This window comes from Nipponia nippon, unplaced genomic scaffold (genome assembly GCF_047370975.1).
Source record: "Nipponia nippon isolate SJK-2023a ecotype South Korea unplaced genomic scaffold, ASM4737097v1 scaffold_31, whole genome shotgun sequence".
Lineage (NCBI taxonomy): Eukaryota > Metazoa > Chordata > Aves > Pelecaniformes > Threskiornithidae > Nipponia > Nipponia nippon.
Window position 1 is genome coordinate 6,094,949 of NW_028262349.1, and position 27,279 is coordinate 6,122,227.

Genomic DNA, 27,279 nt, shown 5'->3' on the forward strand with positions numbered 1-27,279 from the left:
AGGTAGCATTTATATAAATTTGCTAAGAAGCGATGTGATCACAGCAAATAAAAAAAGATTTCTGGTAAATTCTTCAATTTAACAGTGGAAGATTAAAAGCTGAAACTACAAATATATATAAACTTACAGATAGAAAATATTTTAACACACACATCTATCAACTCTTTCGGGCTTCACTAAATTTGCTAACACAGACCCTAGAAAAAGTCAGAGTACATGGTTGCTGTGGTCTTAAACCAAAGCACAGCAGACAGTAATAAGATTGCTGACATGACTGGGGAAAAAAAAAAAGTATAAGAAGGAAACCCACCTCATATATAATATCGTAACAACATTTACCTGACTGAGAAGGAGGGAACTGAGTTAAGGATGAAGTTCTCTCACGCTTTACAGGTGGACAGTAGCTCCCATCCTCTCGATCGGATTCTGTAGAAAAAAAAGCAGTTAGAGAAAACGCACAAAATCCTGGGGAGACATGTACTTGTGGTTTTTAACCTTACAATCAAATCTCTTACCATCTCCATCTTCTGGACTTGATCCATCTGCTGATCTCTGAAATCAGATGAGAGCGATAAAACAAAAATCACATACTGAACACTTCAATCTCTTTGGATACATCCACATGTTGTAATCATCAGTTTGGAGATTTTTTTCCTTTACTGTCAATGATATACCCTCAAGGCAAAGCATTATTTTTATGACTTACATGTAGGCATATTGAGTTTCACCCAGATGCTATTAAATAAGATTGATACAAAATATTTCATTTACAAATAAGACACCCGAAAATTCATATCCAAGCACTAACATCCTTAGAGACTATGCAACAATTATTACAGTTACAATTTTCTATATATTGGAAATCTGAAAATGACAATTTTTTAACTTGGTTTGATTTAAAAAATATGATAGAAGTTGCAAGCTCATCATGAACATACCCATTATTTGGGAGTTCATTCCAAAGCACTTTTCCTAATTAATGTAACTGCCATCAGTTCCTTCAACAAAGGGACGGCGTTGGAGGAATGCCTTTCAAAGCACGCTCTATAAACGAGTACCATGATATTTTGACAGGAATTAACAACAGTCTCCTAGCATCTTCTACAGTACCAGGAACAAAACAGGAACCATCACGGGCTACCAACTATCACAATATTCAAAAAGTCTTTCAACAGAAGTTTCACATCTTTTCTGAGGATTTCTAGGTCTCTCTCCTCTACTTGCTCTACCAGTTCCTCAGCTGATCTAATTTCCCTTGTTCCTGCAAAACATAATCCCATGATGGATTCCTTTCACTACGCAAGGTGACCAGGGCAGCATGAGCACCTCCATCTCATTACAAAACCTCCCGATGTACTGGACCCACACTACCCCGTTCGTCCCACTCCTGCCCCAGGATGCAGAGACGAACACGCCGCCTCCACAGCCCCACTTCAGAGCTTGCCTGACTTGGGGAGGACGTAGCCCACCGCAGCCCCAGGGCTCGTCCTTCCCCGCTGCAGCTAGCCACACAGTGGCATGGAGAACAGGCAGACACACCAGGACTGGGCAACACACGGCAGGACTGGTTAAGGCTGCACAGCACTATCATCTGAAAGACATGCCTCGGATATAAGAATACCAGAAAGTACACAACTTTCTATTTAGCACTGCATATATTTAGAATCTAGATACTACTCTACTATTTCATTTGATGCTAATAAAAACCCATTTACACTGCATTTTGCCTATGCAATTAAGTTAAAGGGGTTTTCTGTTTTGTTTTACATTAATAGAAAAGTATAGCTGCTTCGCTAGCGTTCCAGTCAAGTACTTTTGAAACCTTTAGCATAGGGAATGAGAAGCTATTGACAGTTCTGGAACACCCCCCCATCCACACATATCTGCCCAGTCGCATTAACGCTGTATTTGATGATCCGCGCTCTTCCTACACGGTTGGTCAAGTACTCCACCCTCATTAGGCATCTCCCTTGCCAACATACACTAGTTTCCCAAAAGATAAGGCTAAAGTGGGAAACCATGTCATCTGTTTCAGCAATCAGCATCTGAAGTCAGGGGAAAAAAAAAAAAAAAATATCTATTTTGCACAGAAAGTGTTCTCACATACACCGGCAATTCATTTCAATTTTTAGCAAAAATCCTGAAAGCAAAAGGAAACCATTTGGTAAAAAATTTGCATGAATGGAACTGCAGATCTCTATGTGCAAAAATCCTTAAAAATCAATAAGTGATTTCCTCCTGAACTTCAAAAACTTCAGCTGTTCCTACTATGTGCTGTATTCTCAATGCTCGAGTAAAACAGATAAAAAGAAAGTCAAACCTGTAGGGCACAAGCTTCAAATTATCACATCATTGTCATTTCATTAACTGATGCAAGCACAACTAAAATACACCATCACCACCTTCAGTGGGCAAGGAGCATCAGCGTCCAAATCCAACCCTGTAACCTACCGAGGGCAAAGCAGAGCTAGGCATCTGCTCTCCCCGAACGATCTCCATGCTCCCTGCTCCAAGAGTCGTAGGAGACTAAAGGACACCTGACAAGCGTTACAGCCGTTACGGACATTGCCAACCCCAGGCAAAGCAGATGCTCCACAGAAGTAAAAAAGGACTCTGTTTCTCTCAAATGTATTTTTTCCTACGTAAGCATCTAAACACCTAGATCATTTGGTATGTTCCCTCCCATCCTTGTCCATTCACACACTGCTCACGCTGTCAATTCTGGGACAGACCTTGCAAATAGCTCCCACCAGATTTAAATCTTTCATGGACTCAGGAATTTAAAGGCCAGGGAAGAAGTCATAACCCCCGAGGTTGAACCCCAAGCACAGAGAGGCCAAAGAACCCCGTTTACGTCTACCTCAGTACTGAAACTCCTGCCTGAGCATTTAAGACATTCAGGTCTGATCTGTTTTCAAATGAATGAGGCTATGCACAAGTTGCCCCGCTGCAGTTACCCACACTACCAGCAGCTGTTTTTTTTTTAAAATTTTGTTATACTCGGCATCCAGTCAAAGACACACGCTATTCTGTTTCCTTGCTTTTATTAAAAAACTTGCTGTCAATATTTGCTCCCCATTACTTGGGCATTCACCTATCAGGTCTCCTCAACCTTGGATACATCTCAAGTTTTCTTGCTATAATAATGCTTTCACCAATGACCAATTCGCTCTTACAGATCTTGAAAAATATTCCTAAATCCTTCATCATTAGAAGAAAGGCTTTCAAGAAAATAAAGCCGTACGCACACATCTAACGAACCCTGATCTCCCACGGGTCCTACCTAGACGACAAGCAACGTGGAATAACCTGCAGCGAGAAGCCAAGTGCTTGAGGCAGCACGATGTCCCTCCTCTCCAGTCTGCCTCTACCCCCAGACCACAGACGAGTCCAGGGCCAAGATCTCCAACCCTCTCAGCATCTTTGGTCAAACCTGACAGAGTCAAAGGCACAGGACACGGAGGGGTGGGGTACACCAATGCGCTGTATTGGCATACGCTTCATTTTCTTATGAAGCCATACTATCAAGTAAGTTCCCACCACAGCCAGAAGTTGCTCACCAGTGTTGCTTATTTGGGAGATACTGGGGAGACTAGACAAAACAGTTTACTCCACAGACTGGAAAAACCATCAGATTCCAACTAGTGATAACTGTAAGCAGCCCAGCCTTTCCCTTCCAGGCCTCTCTTTCCAGGCTACTCAATCTGTACTCTACAGCAATAGGTGTTTTACACAAGCGTACTCCACAACAGAAATGAAGGCCAGGGCCATCTCATCCTATAAGCAGCCATTAAGGTGACTCAACTTCTCTCCATTCGGTTCTTTGAAATTAGAAGCTGAAGAGACACTTAAACCAGTAACATCAAAACCCAACCTACAATTGACTCCTCATTTAAGAACAGAAGCCACCTTTCACTTACTCCCTCCTCCCCTTACTTTTAGAAACCCAGCTATAGAAAAGTTACAATTATTTCTAAACGGAGGCTCCTACAATTCTGACTCGTTGCTCATTAACCAAATTACCTTTTTAAAGGCTACCAACTGCTTTTTAAAAGTGCAAATGAAAGTAATTCATCATTCCATACTGAAGTACAAATACTGCTGCTTTACACCCAGTACTTCCTCACACAGCTGTTACAACAAACTAACAGAAGGACTTACACAAACTTCAACAAATTTGTCAGGTTTTGTTTATTCACAAGAACGAGCAGAAACAGGGAAGGCAAGGGAGAACTCAGGTAAAGCAAAAAAAGGACAACATAATTAGGTGAAATCTCTAAGAGTACACTTACAGCGTTTATCTTTGAAAAATACATTTAAGATGCAAAAAGTCCTACATAAAAGGACTTCAGAGCATGGTACAGCAAGTCTGCGACCCAGACGCTCTGCACCTTGCTAAGCATGGCTGCTGCTTAGGAGCTGTAGCAGAACTCGTACAGAACGGAGCGCGGCCAGCGCGGCTCCACGCTGCTGGAGGCTGCTGGGTCAGACGGCCCAGAGCCAAGACAGCAGCAGCAGCTCCGCAGGAGGCCGTTATCTCTGGCCACACCACCTTAATGTCTTCGCAAAAATACCCGCCTGTGCCTGTACAAGCAACACCGAGCAAATAAGAGACACGAAGTGTCTCTTCTTCAGAACTCAGTCTTAATTCATCTATCTTCCCAAGGTCCTGGGAAGATGACGTGAAACCTTCTGCTCCAGCAAACCAGTAGGAGCACTCTGAAGATGCATCCACCTTCTGGGTATGTCAAGGTAAGTGACAGTTTTACCCTAAGAAACTGGGATAATCTGAAGAATGCTTGCCAGTGCACATGAAGGCCAGTTACACGCCTATACTGAGCACTGTACTATTCCATAAATTTAAGTGAATGGAGTGAAGTTCAAGGGTGCATAGATATATCTGCTGCGTACAGCCAAGAATTCCTGCATACATTCCCCAACAGCATTTTTGGTTCTTAAATTTCTTTCAGACCTGGGTTAACTGGGGTCAGATTTTCTGCTCTTTAGGAACAAGCCTAAGATAACGACCACTTGCTGCAGTTTTCCTGAAAGTCTGGTTAATACAGTTCTCTTGGCCAGTTCCAGTAACACAGCAATTTCAAATGATAGAAAACTGACATAAAAGTCTGTGACTACGTTTACCAGCTATATTTTAAAATATTAACCCTTGAAAACTTTAACCTTCAAAAAAAATTGAAATAGAAAGATTTCTGCAGCAGGTCCTCAAGCAACACCTGACAGTCTGGACACCGAAAGGTGCTTAACCTCCAGCTGTTTGTACCTTGTCGTGACAATCCATTTGGCACGGAGTTTACTTGAAACGGCCCATTCTTGGAAAAAAAAAATAAATACTAGTGCAAGAAAAGTGTGCAGGTACCGCGTGGAGCAGCCTTAACAGGCAAAGGTCTGTCAGAGTACGCGTCTCCTGTGTGTGGTCACAATGGGCAGTGACACCCACCTGCACCAAGAACACACGATCCGCCAACCAGAAGGATTATGAACACTTAAAACTGCTCTGAAAGACTGTATGGTAGCAGTCTTTTAGTCACCTAATCTTTAACAAAATATTTGCATCGGTAGAAAAATCTCAAATTAACAGCACTTCCAGCTTTTCCTACCTCAAGGTACTGATTCTTTTTTTCCAAGTACCTACATTCAAAATTCTGCTTTAGCATCTTTCTTGCTGCTTTTAATCTGTTAGGCACACCACAGGCTGGCACGACAAGCTCCTGTTGATGTGCAGTGGAAACAGCATCAGCTGCTCGCTTTGTCAAGCCGCAGCATTACGGCTCAGAGGGAATACGCGATCCTCCTCTGCCTGCCTGGAGCAAATCCCTCATACGTATCTCTCTCCCCGCTTCCTCACTCATTTAGAAGAGCTCTTATCCTTAGCAAACACACAGTTTACACCCTAAATGTTAAAAGGAATACTTGACGTGTCTTCTATAATTACACCCACCAGGGAGTCCCAAACAAATTTCATTTCTACTCATTGAAACAACAGCTTAGAGGGGACTAACGCTTGAGATCAGAGAACCAGGCGGATAGTGAGCTGCCCTACCTAAAGTTAACAGTAACAGAGTCCTCCTAGTAGAAGGGACTTTTTTCTTTCATCCCCTCAGCAGCAGAAGTACTTGGTAGGATCACACTTACCCCTGCCAGTTCTTGTTGAATAGGAGCAAGCTGGGCTTCAGAAGCGGGACTCAGGGTAGCACTGACTGAGGCAACAGCGGGAGCAGGGTGCTCAGAGTCGCGCTCGCCAGCTGATTCTTTGTGACCCAGACCATGGTGGGGGGGCTCAACCTCTCCCTGGGAGTCCTCGCCTGAATCCGACAAACCTTTTTGCTCTGCAGGGGACTGGGAGCAAAAAAGACAACGTCCCTTCAGTGCAAGGCTGCAACACGAGAGCGGTGCCCTAGTGAGAGGATCTGCTAATCCCTTCTCAAATTCCACTGACTTCACAGGATGGCAGAAGGCATTGCTCGCTGCTGAGACACCCATTAAAATACGCACACACCAGGTACCAGAACCTGCTCGCTGAATTAGCTTCCCCTCCCCACAAAAACCATTGGATCAAATGCACTTTTTTGAAAGTTAGCTAAAAATGTCAGTGTCCCCAGCAAAAGAGCATTTTTGCCAGCCACGGCATTGCTGGGGTTTAACTCCTCCTTCTCTCAAGGCCGAAAGGACAGCTAATTGCTTTTACCCCCACATTCAGACATAAGAATTAGACAATTACTGTAAATAACTGTCCTTCACTGCTTCTTCAGACCCCGTTTGAGGGAGGTGGCGTTGATTATCAAATTCTCCACAGAAATTCATTATTATAACAGTCACACAAGACACAATCCTTTCATATTCATGTGATGGTGAATTACCTGAAAAGCAACACCAATGTTTTCTTTTGTAAATCAACAAGTTTGCAGGTCTGTTTGAAGGAGTGGGGCGATAGGACAGCTAGTGCACACTAACGGGGTTTGATATTCGCTGAACTTCTGCCACAGACTCTTTACATTTCTTCAGATCATTTAATGCTGCAGGTCCCCACTTGTAGAACAAAAATTAAGCATTACCATATCCTGCACATGTCTGAAGAATGAAAAAGTTATTTGAGCCTGAACAACTGTATTGTGATAAAGGACTAAATTATAGTCCAGGGATAATACGCAGGCCAAGGACGTTCTCCCAGCCGCGGTCTGTGGGCCAAGCCTCCTGTGTCTTATGGTGAAGTATCTGGGAATCAAGCCGTTCGGCAAACATGTCACTAAGAAGCACACAACCTTGGCTTGCTCTCCGAAAGCATTCAGCAGAATGAAGAGAGATTAAAAATGCTCATCGTTTCCCAGGTCCATGCAAAAGAGTAAACAGCAACCTCAAAAATAAACAGCAGCTTTTAAATCTTAAGGGCCCAAAGCTCTTCAGCTATGACTTGGCCTGTCCTCAAAGAGAAGCAATTCTTAAAAGACAGCAATACACCCAACTGTCTCAGCAGGTTCATTTCAGTTCGATGAAGTTACTCAAAGTTTTAAATTTTTGCAAGAAATGACTATCATTAAGGCTCAAAATAGTCAAAATATATTCAGTGGGGATAACAATGTCAGATAAAGCTGGGGATGCTGTATTTTTGTATTTTCAAAGTTTTCTGGTTTTAATATGAAGCTTTTACTAACAGACCCAATCACTAACTTAAAACCCCACAGAACGAGAGAGAAGAGCTAAAGAAACGTTTTTGTTTGTCGCCAAAAGTTAAACGAAGCCTAGCACTCCGCTATTCTTACCTCTTTGGCTCAGAAGGACAGCACGAAAAGGCTATCTGGAACTGGCCACAGCTCTTACAACCTATGTGTGTTATTCATACGTAAAGACAAGGGGTAAACACCTCAGTCCTCCACTCGACCTTTTATACCCATTGCTCCTAGTCCCTTTTTTATGCTAAGCCTCACTTCCAAAATTAACAGCATTCCAAACGTCACTCAAACTGTTTTCTTCCCCTTCAAGGGGAGACAGACATAAAAAAAGCACAAGAATTAAGTCACAAGTTACCGGCATCACACTAACCACAAAAGCAATTATGCAAGCAGCCGCACTGAAGATCTGATTTCTCTCATGGCTTACGTTGCACGTGTCCTCTGGTCCTCTCGCTCCGCTACCCCAAACCCTCCCCACGTACCTCACGGCACAGTCCTCTCCCCCACACCTCTTCAAACCTCGGCCATCCCCGGGCCAGAGGCAGCTCCCCTGCGCCGAGCAGAGACGCAGGGCCGCGCATTCAGCAGCGGCTCTCCCTCGGCACGGGAGGTAAGTTGGGTCTCGCTGATCCAGCCAGGTTTCCAGTTTTCAGGAAACATTCAGAAAGGTTTTAACATTTTAAACTCTATCGCCTCGTCAACAGTTATCAGAATTGGCAAGCTTTCGGCTTGGTGATCAGAAGAGAGCTGCCAGCATAACCAGCTTTGCTCAGCTTCCCGCTCCTCCGGAGGTCGGGCTCTCCACACCACCTCAGAAGAGGTGACTGCAGTAGGACTGAACAGATCACAGACCCCGTCCGTCGCAGTACAGGCGATGGAGACAACCCCACCGTTACTCACACGGCCTCTGAAGAACCCTGGGGGGAAGGGGAGGGACGGGACCCTAAAAACCACGGTGGGAAAAACGCTGAAAGCTATAACCAGAAGGGTACTAGGGAACGGGGACGGGGGAGACCATCCTTGTCACCAGCCAGAATGAACCTCGGGATGAGCTAGCCATCCCCGGGCATCTGCAAGCAACAGGGAATGACTGGGAAACTGTAGACAGACAGACTCTGGGGCTGAAGATGACTAAGAAGATTCAGTGTCCATAAGAAGCAAAATAATGCATAGGAAGAGGGTACATAAGTGTTTCCACATAAAAATAGCTGAATACCTTATTATTCCTCAGCCATAACGCACAGAATTTGGAGGGAAAAGGAGCAGGAATATAACTATGAAATCATGAGTGGCGTAGAGGAGGGCAATGCAGTGACTCCCACAGAGCGAGAGCTGGAAGGCATCAAATTAAACCAGTCTATAACAGGTTCAAAAAAACCAACACGAAACTAAAGGAACAAAAAGCCCATCCTGCTGAACCCCTTCTCAGGGGATCACGCGGATGGTAGGAGCTCACGTGCTTGGTTCAGCAAGCAACTGGAGAAATTCAAAGAAAAAACAAAAGGAGCCTTACCAGTAATTTACGCTGACTTCTAGCTACAGATCATAAAATTGCTCATAATGCAAGAAGAGGCAAGAACATTCAACGCACACTTGTGCTATATACTTAAAAGTGGAAATGACAATAAATTATTTGGCAAGTAATTCGTATCAATACAGTTTAGAGCATTTCAAAGTAGGCTAAGTAAACTTGCATCAGATTTTAGTAATTCTTGTAATACATGACAAGTATTTTAAAAAGGGCAATAAGCAAGGTAACCTTCCGGCATAAATCTGATTTCCGTCCTAAGCAAAACTGGAATATGTGCTCCAAGACTCAGAAAAGAAACAAACCAAAAATAATAATTATTTCCACTCACCACTTCTATGCAGAAAAATCTGACGCCAAGATGAGAATTTCTTGGACAGGTCAATGCATAAAATTATTTTTTTTTTTAAAAAATCAATATATTAAATGGATCCAAAATTACTGGAAGTTTCAGAATTTTGTGAATAGCAAGCGGTTTAAGACATGGAAGACAAAACCAACAAAGGCCTCAAGGATTTGTCAAACCAAAACTGCTCCAGACAGAAGTTTGTACAGCTGTTCTCAAAAAAGCACATCCAAGGGAAACCGCAAGCTCTTAAAATTCATTTTAGCCTTCAGTCATGCTTACTATTGAAAGTGTCTTCTAATCTCTTAACTTCACAAATTCTGATCTAAGTTCTTGTTCAAAGTTCTTTGGAGCTGGTGAAGAACAGTTCGTTCTCTTCCTTTTTGCTGCAATGTTTTATGGCTGTGTTGGCCGGTGTCGCTCCTTGAGCCTCCTCCTCTCCAGAGGAAACATTCCTTACAAGTACAGCTCCAGGGAGAACCTGGCAGAAATCTGTTCCTGTCTCCTAAATACTAAGGCAAAGATCAGTGGAGAGATTAGGAAGCCACCTACACAAACTCACCTTGCTCAGCCAGATCAAACAACATCTGTTTTATTAAAACACAAAAATAACACACCTACACTAAATACATAAAAGTCTACTTGGAGAGTCGGCTTCCTCTGCATTGCAGGAAATAAGGAGAGTCATGAAGAAATACATAAAAGCTAAGACTACCATGATGCTAAAACCACCAAATATAGGCAAGGAAATAATATTCCTTTTTTACAGACTGGCACAAACACTCTTGGTTTTTCCTCCCGATTCTAAGTTGTGCTATTTATGCCTCCTTTCCTCATTTTCCCCAAACTAGCACCCATACCCAAAGGACTCTGTGTATCTTCTCACAACCTTCACCTGCTCAGAGCTGAGGACAACTCTTGTTGGTATTCTCAGTAGCCTCAGACATTACCAGCCTCTCCGTATTCCTCTAAGCTTTGCCTTGCACGACCGTCCTCTCCAAATACGTTTACAATTGTTCTGCTAAGTGCAGCAGTGTAGCAATATATTTACAATTATGAACTCTTAAGCGATAATTTGAACTCCTTAAGTATACTATTGACTCGTAACACAGTTCAACCAGGTCTCCCTAACAAAACCCCCCGGCAGCTGTGCTAACGATGCTAAGAGAGCTTGGAAGAGGAGATATTGTTACCTCTCCCTACACAAGTTGCTTCCTCCACAGTTCTCTCTCTGCCACCATCCTAACCCTACAAGTCATGCCCATGGCACAAACAACATTTTCTAATCGCCCACCTCCTCAAACCACCAAAACCCAGGCACTTCCAAATCACACAACATCAAACCAGGACTTCAACCAATCCCTACTTTTATGTGTTGTCTAATACAACTTTCTCTTTTCTCAATTCAATCTTGCTCTCCAGACTACATGGGAATGCCATCTTCCTAATCACTTAAATCACTTTTACAACTCCACATCTATTTTTAAAGCTCCACAGTTAAGACCATGATGACAGATCTAACAACTTAAGGGCGTCAATCCGTGTTCACTCCAGAACTACCCCTTTACCTTTCCCACCCAGGTGCCAGTTACCCCTTAAACCCTTTGCATCATTTTGCAGCACCACTTAGGTATGGGACATGACCCAAACATCACATAACTTATCTTCCCTCAGAGCCATCCTTAAAGCTCACCGCTACCAATTCACCTATAGAAAGCAGTACACCGACCAAAACTAGTTCTACAACAAGCAAGAAATAAAGCGTTCGTTTCTATATTCTACCATTCCCCCCGAACCCAGGCTGGCGGAGGGAAGAGGACAAGGTGCAAGCTACGCAACAGACAATGGCTCGTTTTAAACTGCAAAAATATTTTTTAAATCCGAGTTGAGATCTACCTTTTGTACTACTGGTGACTAGGGAGTCATGATGATCCTAGTACTGTCAGAGTCAATAATGACTGGAAGACGACCACGACTCACACTTGCAAACCAAAGGACACTACTTTATAAGCATTTTTGGACAAATTGTTTCTTTACAACACCGCTGGTTAAATTTGTTTGAGCTATTATACCTACTTAACAACATGTAAATGCAAGAAAGACTTCAGAATGCTTCGACCTCAAAAATGCATGTTAAAATTTAACTTCATAACATGACTTCAGGTAACCTATGGCCAGAAACTGTCATGAAACGGTTTTATGGCCAAAGTTAAAATGAGTTTCAGAGCAGAAACACAAGTCTAACAAGTGACAAAAATCAATCATAGAAAACGTTGTCTCTATCAATAGAAATCTTTCATTCCCAAAGCGCTATGAAAAGCACAGTATAGCTCATGTATAAGTTATCGGGACAGATAATGGAGTAACAGTAATATTCCATGCTTAGCACAGCAAGGTTAGGAGTTCATGTTGCTTTCAGATCTTAACAGCTATGAGTCTTCCTAAGCTGATGCAGTTTTCCAACGAATCTCAGCAGTAGAAGCTCTTGTCAGAAAAATGAATAGCAGTGTATAAACAAGGGGGATATTTGGATGCTATCATTCAGGTGTTTGCAAGAACTCTCTATTTCACACATTCTAAAAATGGTTCTCAAAGAGTTAGGGAGATATGAAAATAATGAAAATGGAGACTCACTCAACAGGTGTGGAAGCAGCCAACTTTACATCCACCATTAATTGATATCTATAATGAAAATCAGAACAGATACACTAATCCTGTCTTTTTAACTGCAAAAGAAAACCAGAACCTCCGTACTAAAAGTAAAATTAAAGAGGCATCATTCTGAACACCATGCAGTTTTTGTCCCCTCCAAACAAACATGACAAACTGCAGGTTCTGGTCTTTTACTAAACTGTGTACAACCTTAGCTGGAACGACCAGTTAAAAACGCAGTTTCCAGACTAGTATACATTTTGTCCTGCAACACGCTGAATATTTTCCAGCTTCTAATGGAGAAATAGATGTCTGACACCTCACAAGCACAAACTTAAGTAGAGATATCTAGAAAAATGATGTTCTTTAACTTAATAGTAGACAGAGTTTGGTCCAGAAAAGTCAGTTAAGACCCCTGAACAGTATCAACCCGGCCCTAACAGCGAGAGGGCCTGTAGCCACTGCAGCAAAATAATTCTGCTCAGGATGCGCTGCTGGATGCGGAAGAGCACCAGGCAAACACCCGAACGGTCATCACGGAGAGCCCATCGAATGCACAACGCCATGCCTCCTCCCCACTCTCCCCGTGCTGTCGGACTGCTGGGTTGGCACTGAAAAGCCTCCATGGACACTTTGCTTACGGCTCCAGAAGAAAGCCAACTTGACTAGACAGACATTTTGCTAAATTAAAATTGTAATTTACATAGAGAAATTACATAGTTCAGAAGTGTGTTGCTTGTCAACTGTTTCGAAGTTACTTTTGCATTTTCTTCAAAACGTTGCTCTAGGAAAAACTCCTGTTAATAGATTTTCCTTGTTAACTTTAATAAGGATAACCTTTTGTGGCAGGCAATGCACTTACCCAGACGCCTTGTAGGGAAACAGTAATGGAGTTAACCGTTAACTGTAACGCTTGGCTGTTAGTCTTTCCAAAAATACAGTGAAAGGTCCCCACCAGTGCGTAACCTCGGTCACCCTTTCTGGAGTAAGCTGATCAAGGGGACGCTCGGCTGGCCTGAATGCCAGGTTCTGATACATACACACGTATGAAGCGGCTGTTACTTTGGCTGACAGCACCGCAGTCTGACTCTATTCCTGTTGTATCAACGCTCCAAAAACCAGCTAGTGGCACAAGCAACAAGCAGGCTTTGGCTCTTTATTTGATAAAACGGCAAAAAGCACAGCACCACTTCTCTCACTCTTTTTCTCTGGTCTCAAATACACACAGTGTAAGCTACTAAAATTATTATTAACCAACCCTGTCCCCCTTTTTAAGAAAATCGCACATCTCCACCCATTACACACTTTAAGATAAGCATTTATGTGTGTTACTAGACCTCTTACACTTTGGAAATTGGCAACCGAGTGACAGATGCCACTGGTAGACTCTTCATGATCTGCTTCAAGGAACAAGCCCCGTTCCCCAGCCACGCTAGACCTATTCCGCACCCGTTCTGACCGTGCCCAGCCCCCTCTTGAGCACCGCCACCACTTAGTATTTAGATCAATTCCTAACTCATTTCTAACCCCTCTGCCCTCAAGATGCTTGGCTCACCCACAGGCCTCGTCGCACGCGGTCCCTCCAGCCCACCCTACCAGACAGGCTTTCTGGCTGTGCCTCAGCAGAGGCTGTCCTACACACAGCTACCTGTGCAGCATCACCATAGTCCTCAGCATCCTCCGAGGCAGCTGGGAAGACTAAATCACAGATCCCTCTCCCTGGAACCCTGGATCCTCTCTGCCAGCCCAAAGAGACATCAAGCCTTTAGTTAAGATTTTTTACAAATATTTTCTTGAGGCATACCAGAGTGCAACGGATCTGTCCCACAGCCCAACGCAGGCGCTTGCACAGCCTAACACTGAAGGCATGGACTGTGTGCAGGCCACTGGAGGTATGCGCTCTGTGCAGACGCAGAAGGTACAACGTGAAGGAGCTTGAGAGCACGAGGCCTCCCAGCTTAGCCCTGAAGGACCAGGCCAGCAAAGGACACAGGACCACATCGCTCTGCCTGGGTTGCACCTTGCTATGATCACTGCTTCCAGACTAACTGTGGAAGCACTGCCAGGTTAAAGGATACCTGGGGAGAAAACTCACCATGGTGCAACCCAGAAGGGACTTCAGGAACAGCCTAAGCAACAGCGGGTGATTGGGAGCTGTCTCCTAGAAGGAAACGACGTGATGCAAACTGATAGCACAAACGCTAGCACTCTCTTCATTCCAAAGTACCTGTAAACGGTTACTGTAAAAAATGTAATTGGAAGGAACGTCTCTGAAGTATTTTCTCTAAGATACATTTAATTTGATTAGCTAATATTAGAAGAATGACAGATTTAAATCCTTTCCAAGCTGACAAAAGATTTCAAGCTCCTGCTGAGGAATATGCCTACCAAACCCGTGAGAAAGCTTGAGTCTGGTACTTGTTCCAAACCAAAGAAAAGCTACCAACGCCAAAATGGTTCAGTATTTCTATTCAAACATTTAAGAAGATTTTCTGATACACAGATAATACAACAATCCAGTGACTCAACAACAAGTGAATCGTGTACATGAGTACACTTCTCTTGGTTCCCACCAGCTTCAGCTGAAACAAGGGTACCCTTGACTTTTTTTTCCCCCCAAAAAATGTTAACAGCTTTTACTATTAACCAGGCAGAATTAAATACCACAATATATTGAGATTCTTATCAATTTCTTTTACTAAAAATATTTTTACAGTATAAGAAACTGCCAGGCTTACATTTTGGAAAAAAAAAGTACAGAAAACTACACCCTAGCACTCATCCATAGCATTTTGAGTGTCCCTTTCAAAGTGAAAAGGAATGCCAACTATCCTGCACTCAGTCCACATGGCCATGGTTTTCCATTACATCTATTTCAATTCAATAGCAGTTTCTGCTAAAGGGAAGGTCCTCCTCCTTCCTTCAACTCTAATTTCTCTCCTGAGCTCTACTCCTTCTGCAGTCACAGGGTGAGTGGTATCAGCCTCTTGGTTCAACACAAGCTCACCCAACGAACACCTTCCAGGTTACGGCACAGCTCCAACTCACCTCAACACTGTGTGAGCCCTACCGCAGACCCCACGGCAGGGGACGGGAACACATGGCAGGGGTAGAGGGACGGGTGAGGGAACAGGATCACCTTTTTCCAAGGTAATTAGACACTTCACAGCTTACTAACCAAAGATGTGACAGACATTTAAATATACTGAGGTGTAAAGCAATCATCTAGACCATGGTTTGCTTTGCTTTGTCTTAACTCTATTATCAGAAAAAGAAATTTTGTAGTTTTCTCATGCAACTGCAACTGTCAGCACTCCTCTGCCACCTGTTCCTTTCAAGATACAGCTTTGAAGATAGTTTTTCTCACAGATTTGGTCCATCTTCTATTTGAAGAGCTACCCATTTCATGCCACCACCATTAGCCCTCCAGCACCTCTTCACCCTATGCCCATTAATAATGTTAATGCTCTGTTATCCATCTTCAACTTCAAAACAATATAGACAAACGGCTGCTCACCATGGAATGCGTCAGGGCTACAAAACAAACAGACAAACAAACAAACAAATCAACATCTCCTTACCTTCTGTGCTTTATCCTTCTGAAATACAAAGACTGGTGGAGCAATGGCAGGTTTTTCTGTAAAAAGAGAAATCATTGGGTTTTTTCCAACCACATTCATTATTGACTAATACGAAAATATTACATTCTGCGATGCTTCTACCAACAACGAATCCCTAAACCAGTTATATCTCAGTTACACAAACTGTTTCCACCGGCTCCTGGTAACATATAATTATAAGGACTTGATCTTCAAAAGGAAAAAGGAGTGTTTTAAGAACTACAATGCAACGGATATCTGAAAGCTATTTGTCTTCTCCCTCCAGATCTATTTCAAACCATACTTTTACCATACTTAGGTACATCAGGAGGAAAAGGCCCTTTGCTGCAGTAGTTTACTTTTTGAACACATGTAAGTTTTGCAGGCAAAGGCTTTTCCTTCCCCATAGTAATGCATTAACGCAAAGGGAGTTTTGCTGTACACACCCACACACCCCTTTCCCAAAGGTCACCTACCTCTGACACTTGATTATACTTGTATTTCATCATCATTGAAACATTTAGAAAGGTCCTAAAACTTCAACATTTGCAGGTGCACAATTTAAACGAAATATTCCGTGCATATTATTACAGAGGGACCAGTCTTTTCTGTGTAATTTAAGAGCACGTTTGCTTTCAACTTGAAGTTCTGATTCAAATATTAGCAGGACGCTATTTTCTAAATAAGCACATCAACATTTAGCCTTCAAGAACAGAGTGAATTTCTAGAATGAGTGTATGTTGTCCTTAACGCCCTCAAAACCACCTCAATGTCCTTAATGACAAAAAAAAGGGGGGGGGGGGGGGGCGGAGGGGATAAAGCAGAAGTGAGCTTTCCTGAGAGCTTAAACAAACTGATACACCACGTGCGTGACTTATATTTGAAGAGAAACTGCACATACACCACGCAGGCAGCAACCCTCCTATAGGTTTGCAGGGCTAAAGATGAGTACAGCCTTGAAGTCTGTCTTCAGAATGAGACTGCTGTGGAACAACGGGATTCAGGGAAAGCGGTATTTTGGCTAATTTCTTCGCAAAAGTTCCACCTTTGCAGTTATTCAATTTTACAAACAAGCCCAGACATTTAAGAAAATTAGAATTCTTAAAACTTTTAGAACTTGAAAGGCTACCATAAAAAAGAAATATAAAGCCATCAAGAACAATTACCTTGTACTTAAAAAAAGACAGTATCACAAAACCCTCCATAAATCAGCTGCAGCATCAGTAAAGCGCTTGGGTCTGCACATAAGGAAAAGGGGATGAGATTGTCCGTTTGGGAACTGCTAGCTACTACATCAGTTTAGCTGAAAAAGTGAAACTTCACCTGACAAACACATTAAAAAATATGAAAATTATTTCAAGAACTCTGCATTTATTTGTGAGGGTGGAAAAGCCTCTTTCCGCTCTGCTGTGGGTCTAACTCAGAGGGATAACCCGGCAAAAACACTGCAAGACTGATTTTGCAAGACTGGCATAACTTGTTCTACAAAAGGTAAAATTAATCCTGAAATAAAGCTCCTTACTACAGCATTTTGCCTGCTCTTTTTCCCCTTTGTTTTCTAAGTTCTTCATCAAATACTGATGAATCTTAAAAATGCTTATGAGAACAATGCAGACAATTACTTCAGAAATGTAAAATAATCTACTAACTAAGGTCACCAACAAAAACTTAACCGCTATACCTGTCCCAAAAACCAGAGTTTGCTGAAAGAAGCCAGGGATCCCTTCCGATTCCCTTGGCCGCAGCAGAACCTGCCGGTGGGAGGCTCCGCTGGTAAAAGGTCCAAGCTTTTAACCTTTTACTCCAAAGTGATGCTCATTTCTTTAGACCACGTTTGGGATACTTCGGTATTCATTAATGCTGTAATTAACAGCAACAAGTAGCGTGCATTCTACCAAACTACTTTTATCCAAGACTGCCAAAACAGTCAATAAAATGCTGTATTAGTGCCCTTCCCTTTTGGAGATCTGCCCGAAAGCGGGACTTGACTGTGTAATGCACAACATACAAGAGACTCCTGTACCAAATTCCACAGATACCAAAGAGGACTGAACAGAAAAGAACTACTTGTCCATTTAGTGCTTAATAAAGGACTGAAGTACTGAGAGAGAAAAAAAGCAAACAATAAAAAAAGCAGATCCAACAGCAATGCGAAGTGCAGGGGAAACACGGGATGGCTGCAAAAGACCAGAATGGGGAGCCAAAGGAGCTGATGTAAAGGAACAGGAGAAAATAGGAGACGAATTCAGACAGAAAACTGAGTACTCCGAAAAAAAGAACAGGGATGCCAGGAACAGTAGAAAGCTCACAGAAAAAAAGAAATTATTGGATGGAAGAACCAAAGAAGAAAATGGAGTGAAAAAAATAAAATATTTGAGACTGTGTCCAGCTACAGCAAATGAGACTGGGAAAAGCAGCTAGTAAAACCAACTCTGACCAGTCCTGTTAGTTAAGGTGGAAAAGATAACACTCTTGTGCAACATATCTGCCCCTCCGCTCTGGGGAGACCCCCTGGGGCCCTGCGTCCAGCTCGGGGGTCCTCAGCACGGGAAGGACATGGAGCTGTTGGAGCGGGGCCAGAGGCGGCCACCAAAATGGTCAGAGGCTGGAACAGCTCTGCTGTGGGGACAGGCCGAGAGCTGGGGGTGCTCAGCCTGGAGAGGAGGAGGCTGCGGGGAGACCTGATTGTGGCCTTTCAGTACTTAAAGGGGGCCTACAGGAAAGATGGGGGCAGACTTTTTAGCAGGGCCAGTAGCGATAGCACAAGGGGTGATGGTTCTAAACTAAAAGACGGCAGATTCAGACTGGATTCAGATCTCTAGGAAGAGATTTTTCACAACGAGGGTGGTGAAACACTGGAAGGGGTTGCCCAGAGAGGTGGGAGATGCCCCATCCCTGGAAACACTCAAGGCCAGCTGGACGGGGCTCTGAGCAACCTGATCTGGTTGAAGATGTCCCTGCCCGTGGCAGGGGGTTGGACTGGATGGGCTTTAAAGGTCTCTTCCATCCCAAAGCGTTCTGTGATCCTATGATACAAGAGTTTCTATCCGCTGAAGGAACACAGTCCTGCAGTACTCAAGATCTAGGAATCTCGCTGTTCCTCTTGCTGGCTGCAAGACCAACTGACATGGTGGCATCCGCCAGGAACGACCACGAGACAGCAGGCGCTCACGGCTACCAACTACACCAGTGCTTGGTCAGGCACGTTCTTTACAGGGGAACGCTTGTTCACCACGTCCTTTCTAAAGCCTGCAACAAGACCACAATGCTGGACATGTTTCCCTAATTCCAGCCCAAGGCAAGAAGGGATCACCAGATTGTCTAACCTGACCGCCTTCATTAAACACTGCATATTTTTCTGAGCCTTATTGTTTTGGGGAAACATCTTCAGCAAAGACATCAATTATTGAAGACATTAAAAGCGAAGTATTATTGCCCTTGATCATCCATTACCTCATTTGGTAAAAAGCTCCAGTGCCAAATTTCCCATTCAAATGTCTGGCTTCAGCTTTCAGTTCTGATTCCTAGTTATGTTTTTTGCATGCATTTACGTACTAGATAAAGAGCTCTCTAGTATTTAATGTCTTTCCTACGAAAGCACTTACACAAACCATGTTTTCCTATGAACTGAAGAACCACAACAGGTTTTATTTTTGTAGAACAGAAATGCATACGTTAGGTAGTTGTTGGGTTTTTTTCCCCCCACGTGGTGAGCATGGTAGCTTATTAAGTGCTACTCCAAAATGAGAACTGCACTGTCATTTGCACTAGCCAACATCAGAGGTGGACGGTCATTGTTCTCACTTAGCGAGCATGCTTCCATTCCACCAAGGTGTCTGAAGGATGACCTACAGTAAAATGTATCTGTAGGGTCCACAGAACTGTCACCAAGTTAAAGGGAAAATAAAGCAGGATAAAGGAAGGAAAAAAAAAAACCCAACCTTCAGACTTCAGGTACAATACATGTAAAGAACATAAGATCTTCTTCATCTAAGAGATGGATGGACACAGCACATAGTTCTTAAAAACTGTGGAACGCACTTGGTTTTTCTCCAGACAAGCAGACAGAAACAAGGCAAAACAAGAAGCTGGAGATACAGAAACAATGTCAATTTTCTAACCAAGTCTCAGTAAAAGTGTTCTGAGAAAGCCCAAGCATGTAAGAAGGAAAGCAGACCTTCAGTAATTACTGTCTTAGAGACGGTAAGTCCTCAATCTGAAGATCTGGAACTCGTACAAACCACTTAGTTTCTTCTGAATGGTGGTAGGCAGTCAAACCAGTCTGAAAAATTACTGAATCCACAGAACTCCTTCCTGCAGTTTATTCATAAGTTTCAGACATTTCAACCTGCATGAATAATTACAAAAACCTCAAGAGCTGGCTTTCACAGGCTAAATTTCTTTAACATATTTCACTGTCGAGTCATTAACTATCAATATATGCCCTATGTGCTGTCAGAAAAATGTATGTGCTATTGAATCTCGCTTAGCAAGCCTTGGAAACCAAAACACAGAAACAGAAAATACTATCTCAATGGCTCAGGCCGAGGTGTCATCTTCAAGTCATATATATTATTTAATGTGAGATTTTCAACTCAGATACATGACCATCTGTAGCTGTACCAAATTCCGATGTCAACTGTATTTCCTGCATCTAGACAAACCATGGCCTCGTTTTACCTCTCCACCCCTTCACACCAGTGCAACCACAGCAGCTGGTGGCATCTCTAGCAGCCACAATAGTTATTTTGGCAATACAAAGTTTTAAACCTTCACCGCAGCATGAAATGACCCATTACTGAAAAATCCAACAGGTATTTTGAGGGTATCGATGCAAAACGCACGTCCCTTTTGAAACCACATTTGAAGCGCACATGAGTGAAAAGAAAAGACAAGGTAAAACTGCACAAAATGGAGAGAAAAAACCCTGCTATACTGCAGAGGCCATTTGTCTGTACAGTTACCAGGCCCACAGAGTGAATCCCACAGCAGAGCAGTGGCAAAGGCCAAGAAAGCATTCTTCTCCTTTATCACCGAGACCATTGCGTCTCTACCGTAAGAGCACAGGATAATTCAGGTTGGAGGGGGCCACAAGAGGTCTCTGGTCCAACCTCCTGCTCCAGGTAAGGTCAACTATGAAGTCAAACCAGGTTAATCAGGTCATCCAGTCTGGTCTTAACTTCCAAGGATGGAGGCTGAGCAGCCTCCCACGGTGATCTCTTCTACTGCTTGACTGTCCTTACAGTGAGAAAAAACCCACCCAAAACTTTTCCCTATATCCAGTCTGAACATCTCGTTCCACCTCTCACCTTTTGTGTTTTGTCCTTCCAACACACACCACGGTGATGAGCCTGGCTCTGTCTTTCTAATGACCTCTTCAGACCCCAGAAAGCTCCAAACGTGCCCCTCTGAAGCCGTCTCTTCTCTAGGCTGAACAAGCCCAGCTCCTTCAGCCTCTCCTCCCAGGTCACGCAACCCAGACCACCAACCATCGCGGTGACTTAAATTAATCTTTAGATGTTAGAAGGAACCCAGGCCCCATGTCATGAAAATAACTCTCAAGTCCTCACTGGACCTGCTGTAGCCAGGTTCTTACAGGGTGAATTTATTTTTAAAGCTAGAAATAAACATTTACACTGTTTCAAACATTTTCTATTTACATTTATTCCAAATTACATTTAAAAGTGCAATAGTGCCTGACTACATGGAAACCTATGAGAGGCAGAAAAAAAAACACTGAGAAGCTTCCAGGCAAGCAAGTCCTTGCTTGGATCTGAAGAAGCAATCTTCAACACTAAAAGCATACAAATTGAGAAGAACTGCTCTGACTTTAACTCATTATAATACATCACCTGAGAGAAAAAGTAGATCATACCTGCGAACACGGAAGAGTGTTAAAAAGGAGAACAGCAATTAGGTTGTCAACTCACCAAAAATATTCAGAGTGGTAATTTATTGCCTGTGAAAGGCTTATCTGAGGGTCAAGAAAAATTTAAGTTCAAAGTTAAGTTTAGTTATGCTTATTTGAACAGCTCAGGCCGCAAAAATGTTTTTTCACCGTAATACTATTTAAGTTATAAAGAGCAGAATAATCATGCTAAAGAAACATATTAAGAGATACACGCAATTTGCAGCATTATAAAATGCTAAAGGTGTTGGTAACAAAATCAGACTCTTTTCTCTTCCAACAGCTAGGAATAGACTGAAAGCAATGAGCAAGCTACCACACCAACAGCTGACCTCCAAAAAAGATCCCACAAGCGAAGTCCAATCACACTTCATGTCAGAAAGTACAAGAAACACGTCTGGATCCTTTACAGCCAGACTTCACAAGTGATGTCACGATGAATCTAACTGACATCAGGAAAAAAGATACTTCTGCCTCCTTTTCAAAACTTTGAGAAGTTGCTTTTTATGAAGCAAAACATCTGATGTTCTCATTCACCATCAAACCCTTTATCTTTGTCTCCTATAGCATGAGTAAGCAGGCTACTTCCAGGCAGTACTTCCACAGCTGGCACAGGAAGGCAGAATGCCTTTTACATATTTAAGATGAAATAAAAATCCCATACACCATATTTAAAGCACAAACTTTTTCTGTTTGCAGAGCACGTGTTACTGCATTTCCCAAGCCCTTGTGGCATTAATAGAAATAAGGTACCCTCTGCATTAGGTAATTTTACTACCTCAGCTGAGGTACTTCACATAAAGCAAATGTAACAAGTCAGAAATGAAAAAAAGTAGCATATTTTCACATGACAGGAAGAAGAAAATCATGAGGCAGCCCAACTACTTTGCAATGTAGATAAAATATTTATAAAGAACTCCAAAAAACATTAACAAAAAATTATTGAAGTATTTAGACAGTTTTATCTTGTAAATTAAATAGTACTTTATGGCACTTGGGGGTGTGAATTATTAGGGCATCTCAAAAAAAAAAACCCAAACCAAATCACTCAGGCTATCTTTGCATCCACTAGTTTACCAGAAGTAAATCACCATGGAGAAAAAGATCTTGTTTATAGGGCCTACAAACATCAGGGACAGTGGTGCACGCCAGCGTGTCCCCTCAAAGGAAGAACAGACCTTCCTCTCTCCAAAAGCTACTGTAAGGCAAGTAGAATGGCAGCATCAGGGCAAAAAAAACCCAGAAACAGGACAGAAGCAATGTCAGCATCAGACGAGTCTGGCAAAGGAATGATACTTCTCCTCTGAAAGGAACTGCTTTGATTCTCTCATCTTCTGCATGTTTAAGGCAGTTACACACAATAAACTTGTTACAATCATGAACTGTGTGCTTGGCAATGTCGTAAAGCAAAATAAATCGTGTTTGGCATCCAAGGAGAGAGTTTGCCAACAGAGGTGGTGCAGGCACCTCCTGAAAGGGAACGTGAAGAAAGCCATCAAGTTTTAGCCCTGAGAAAAACTTGTACCTTTTCAATGACTGAAAGGTGATAAAGTAATTCATTCACAAGGAGATCCTATCACCTAAAGAGCTGCTTCAGCAGCAAGTTACATACAAACAAATTACTAGTTGTGTATTAACAGCAAGTTAATGAGAAAACCGTTCGGGTTTACACGAATACGTGCCTGACGGGAAGCTGTCTAGTTCTCCATGATACTTCACTGCCACATGTGTGAAGTGTCAGTTCTAAGACGTGATCCAGCTAGAACACCAACAAAGAACATACCAAAGACTTCAGAGAAAATTTCTAATGCCATTCAGTAACTACTTTATACAATACTAACAATACCAATTGTGCCTACCATTCCAAAATCCTGGTTTTCAATGATCAAACTTCTCACAACGCCAGTCCCCAAAGCCTTTATCACAATATCACTAAATCTTTGTGACGAAGTCAATCAAACTTCATACGGCCAGGGAGAAGTTACTCTCTCCTCCTCTTCATTAGCTCCGCACTTACCAGCTCATCTCCTCTCATGATGACGGGCAATGCCAAGACCAGGACCCCTTCCTAGGAAACTTCCCAGTACAAACTTCTTTGGAAAGTGGCACTGGGACCACCTCATCCTTCACCCCCCTTCTCTGTAGCAGAGGACCCCCTTAATCCAACAACCTTCTTCTGCCATGATACAGCTTGCCATCAAGCCACTACAAAGAGGCAGGTGTACAGTTTCACCAGCTCGCTAGAGAAAAAGGAAAGACAAGTGAATGGAAAAAATTCAAGGAACAATTAGAATGATGAAAAGGAAGTCGTTATGAGAATATCAGAGGGAATGCTTGTAGCTTTGAAGAAATGCATCACAGAAAGATCATCCATTAAAATAGTTTGAAGGCTTAAAGATGTTGGCAGAATGGTTACTGGAGGCAGCATTGACATCTCAGTGGTGATTTAAGACAGACAATAGACTAAGAGGGACATCAGAATCTAGATATATACACTGCTGGAAAAGGAAAAAACAATGAATGAATTGAAACAAAGGGGTGCCGTGGTAAAAATGACAGGTTAAAAGAGCTTTGCATTGGTAAGATGAAAGGACAGAAGCAGAACAAACAGCACTTTTCAAGGCCAGAAGGTTTGCTGCGGTAATCAAACGGGTAAGAGTCTAAGCAAGTTTGCGTGAACAGACAAGAAAAGCTAACACGCTAAGCAAAAACAATCTGCAAGAATGACTGAAACCTCTTTCTAGGTACTTGTGTCTACTGCGTGTCAAAGAATAACTAGCTTCACACCTCACAATGAAGTATTTTCGAGACAACACTGTTGTAGAGATCAATCAAGATTAAGGAATATTAAGAGCTTTGTTTTAACCACGCTTGGTTTGTGAACATGAACATTTAGCTATCAAATACTTCAAATAAGAGAAGATGGACATGAAGCAGAAGATCAAAGAATTATTAGTACCAAAATAGTCCCTTCATATATTTGAATGAAAATACCTGGGCACAAGGAAATAAAACATTCACCTACAGTACTAGAAAAATAAACCAGATTGATGTGTTTAAGAATGAGGAGAAAACAATCAAAGTCACCTGAGAACACCATTGCCATGTCAGAGACGGCAAACAAGGCAAGGAGAAAGACTACGGAATCCACCGACTTTCAGCAGAAGGATGCCAATTGCAGAAAGTACGTGTATTTGCACTGGTACACAAAAACCAGAAGCCTCAAAAATGGAACCGGAGGAAAGAAAACTACCACCAGGCAGTGCAGCCAACGATACCAGAATGAGCAGAAGCGACAATAGTTCAGAAGAAGCTGATCTTGCTTAATCTTACGAAAGATTGTATCATGGTCTTATTGCGAGAAGAAAGAGAACGGTAAAGGGTGAAGATGACAAATCTGGAAGGAGATGCGAGCACAAACTAGAGATTAGCAGGTGAGGGAAATCACTGGAGTCAGGAAAGGGTCTGAAGAGGAAAAAAAGAAAGAAAAAGGAAGATCAGATGAAAAAGTAAGGATGGCACCACACTTTTTTCTTTTCTCCCCACAGACAGTCTACACAATTCTGCAGAAATAGAGAGGTAGGGGTAGAAACACGTGACAAGTCAGCATCAAACGATGTAATAAACAGCGGTAACTTGGACTTCACCGTTGAGCTTGATGTTTCCCACTAGAAGGGGGAAGTGAGGGGCTTGCATGACTTAAGAAAGCCATTCCCAAACTTCTGGTTCTAAAAGAACACAATAAACAATCAAAATTTATTAGAAGGTCATTATAATGACAGTATGCAAATTAGTTTCTCACAAATAGTCATTATGCATTTGACTATTTACTGCCATTCTTGAGACCACTCATCATGCCTCGCTGGGCACTGACAGCTCATCCTGAGTTTGGGAGCCAACAGCCCAAGACATGCTGCATCACAGGATCTGTCAACTAACTTAAGTGTAATTATGTGGTTTGCTGCTTGTAGGCTTCATTTTCAAAAGCTACCCCTACAACAGATATTTGCTTCCTGTTGTTTAGCGTTAACATCAGGACTGTAATTGCCACTGGTACAGAGTTCAAATGTAAGAAGCAATCATTGAAAGAAGGGGCCTCACACACTTTCATTCGCCTCCTCCCAGGCATCTCCCCCTCTTTCATCAGCTGAGAAGAATGACGAGAAAAAACAGAGACAGCGGGGGCAAACTTGGTTTTGCAGAGACTTTGAGGGAAGTCAGTCATTCCCAAAGGCAAACTGTTGATGCCCGCTGTCACCTAAACAACACTGTACACACCTTGACACAGAATACCCAAATCCTACAGCAGTGCAGCCCACGTCTTCCTAACCCTCTTCAGAGAAAAATGAAACCACTATTTCTTTACCTCAGAGGTTTTCGGCTTAAAAGATAATATAGATATTATTATACCTCACCTAGTTTTACATAACCGCCTCTATTACTCCCTTAGCTGGAGGGAGGATTAACACGAGTGGGAATTAAGGATTTACAACAGTCCTGAAGTTGTGGACAACGACCCCAGAAAGCAGCCGGACAGGGAGGGACACGGAGCGGCTGGGAACTCCCGGGGGGCCGCGCCGCGCTCCGGCAGCGGCGGGGCTCGCCCGGGGCGCGCCGGCAGCAGGGACCCGCCGGCAGCAGGGACCCGCCGGCAGCAGGGACCCGCCGGCAGCAGGGACCCGCCGGCAGCAGGGACCCGCCGGCAGCAGGGACCCGCCGGCAGCAGGGACCCGCCGGCAGCAGGGACCCGCCGGCAGCAGGGACCCGCCGGCAGCCGCCGCGCCGCAAGCCCGGTGCCACGGCCCGGCGGGAGCCGCCTGCCAGCGCGGCCCCAGGCCGCTGCCCGCCGCCAGCCCCGGCCCCGGCCCGGCCCGCGGGGCAGAGCGGGGCCGGCGGGGAGCGCGGCGGCCCGGCCGGGCGCTCCCTTTGTCCGGCCGCTCGCCCCGGAGGGGCCGGGGCACGGAGAGGCGGCGCTGCCGAGGGCGGGCCCGCGCCCGGGCGCGCCTCTGAGAGCGGATCGCAGGGCCGGGCTCGGGCCGGGGCGGCGGCGGCGCAGGGCCGGGGCGGCGGCGGGCCCGCGGCCGGCACCGCTGCGCACCGCCAGCGCCCGCCTACCTTCGTTCGCGAGGTCCGCCATTTTACTTCCTCAATCGCGCCCACAATGCATCGCGCAGCCGGACGCCTTCCACTGACCGCGGGCCCCGCCGGGCCGCGCGTGCGCCGCTTCACGGCCGCTCCGTGGCGGCACCGCGCATGCGCGGGCGCGGGCGGGGGCGGGGGCGCGGGCGCGGGCGCGGGCGCGAGGGGGGGGGGCCGGGCCGCGGGCGGGGCCGGGGCTCGGCTGCCTGGGGCGGGCGGGGGGCGGCCCTCGGGGGGCGGCCGGGCTGCGGTGCCCCTGAGGCGATGGGAGCCCGGCCGCCCCGCGCAGGCCCCCGGCACCTGCGGCCGGCAGAGTGGGGCCTGGGACAGCGGCCGCCCCTCGGCCTCGCCGTTCCCGGCTTGGCCCTGCCCTCGGCCCTGCCGCCGCAGCCTACCGTGGCTGCAGGGCCCAGAAGTTC

The 27,279-nt window shown here is 44.2% G+C and overlaps 1 protein-coding gene across 4 annotated transcripts in view; it reads right to left on the minus strand.

Annotated features, from left to right (window-relative positions):
- RANBP3 (RAN binding protein 3) overlaps positions 1–26,974 on the minus strand; it is a 54,968-nt gene extending 27,994 nt beyond the window's left edge. For 2 of the 4 annotated variants that reach the window (XM_087769700.1, XM_087769699.1), the window contains exons 1-5: positions 26,837–26,974; positions 15,796–15,851; positions 6,154–6,357; positions 516–552; positions 340–426 (exon numbers count right to left, since the gene is read on the minus strand). In XM_087769700.1, the coding sequence (XP_087625826.1) occupies positions 340–426; positions 516–552; positions 6,154–6,357; positions 15,796–15,851; positions 26,837–26,858 (406 nt within the window). In that variant the 5' untranslated portion in view covers positions 26,859–26,974. The remainder of the gene's footprint in view (positions 1–339; positions 427–515; positions 553–6,153; positions 6,358–15,795; positions 15,852–26,836) is intronic. The other 2 variants (XM_087769703.1, XM_087769701.1) reach the window with 1 other exon arrangement.
- Between the last annotated feature and the right edge of the window lie 305 nt (positions 26,975–27,279).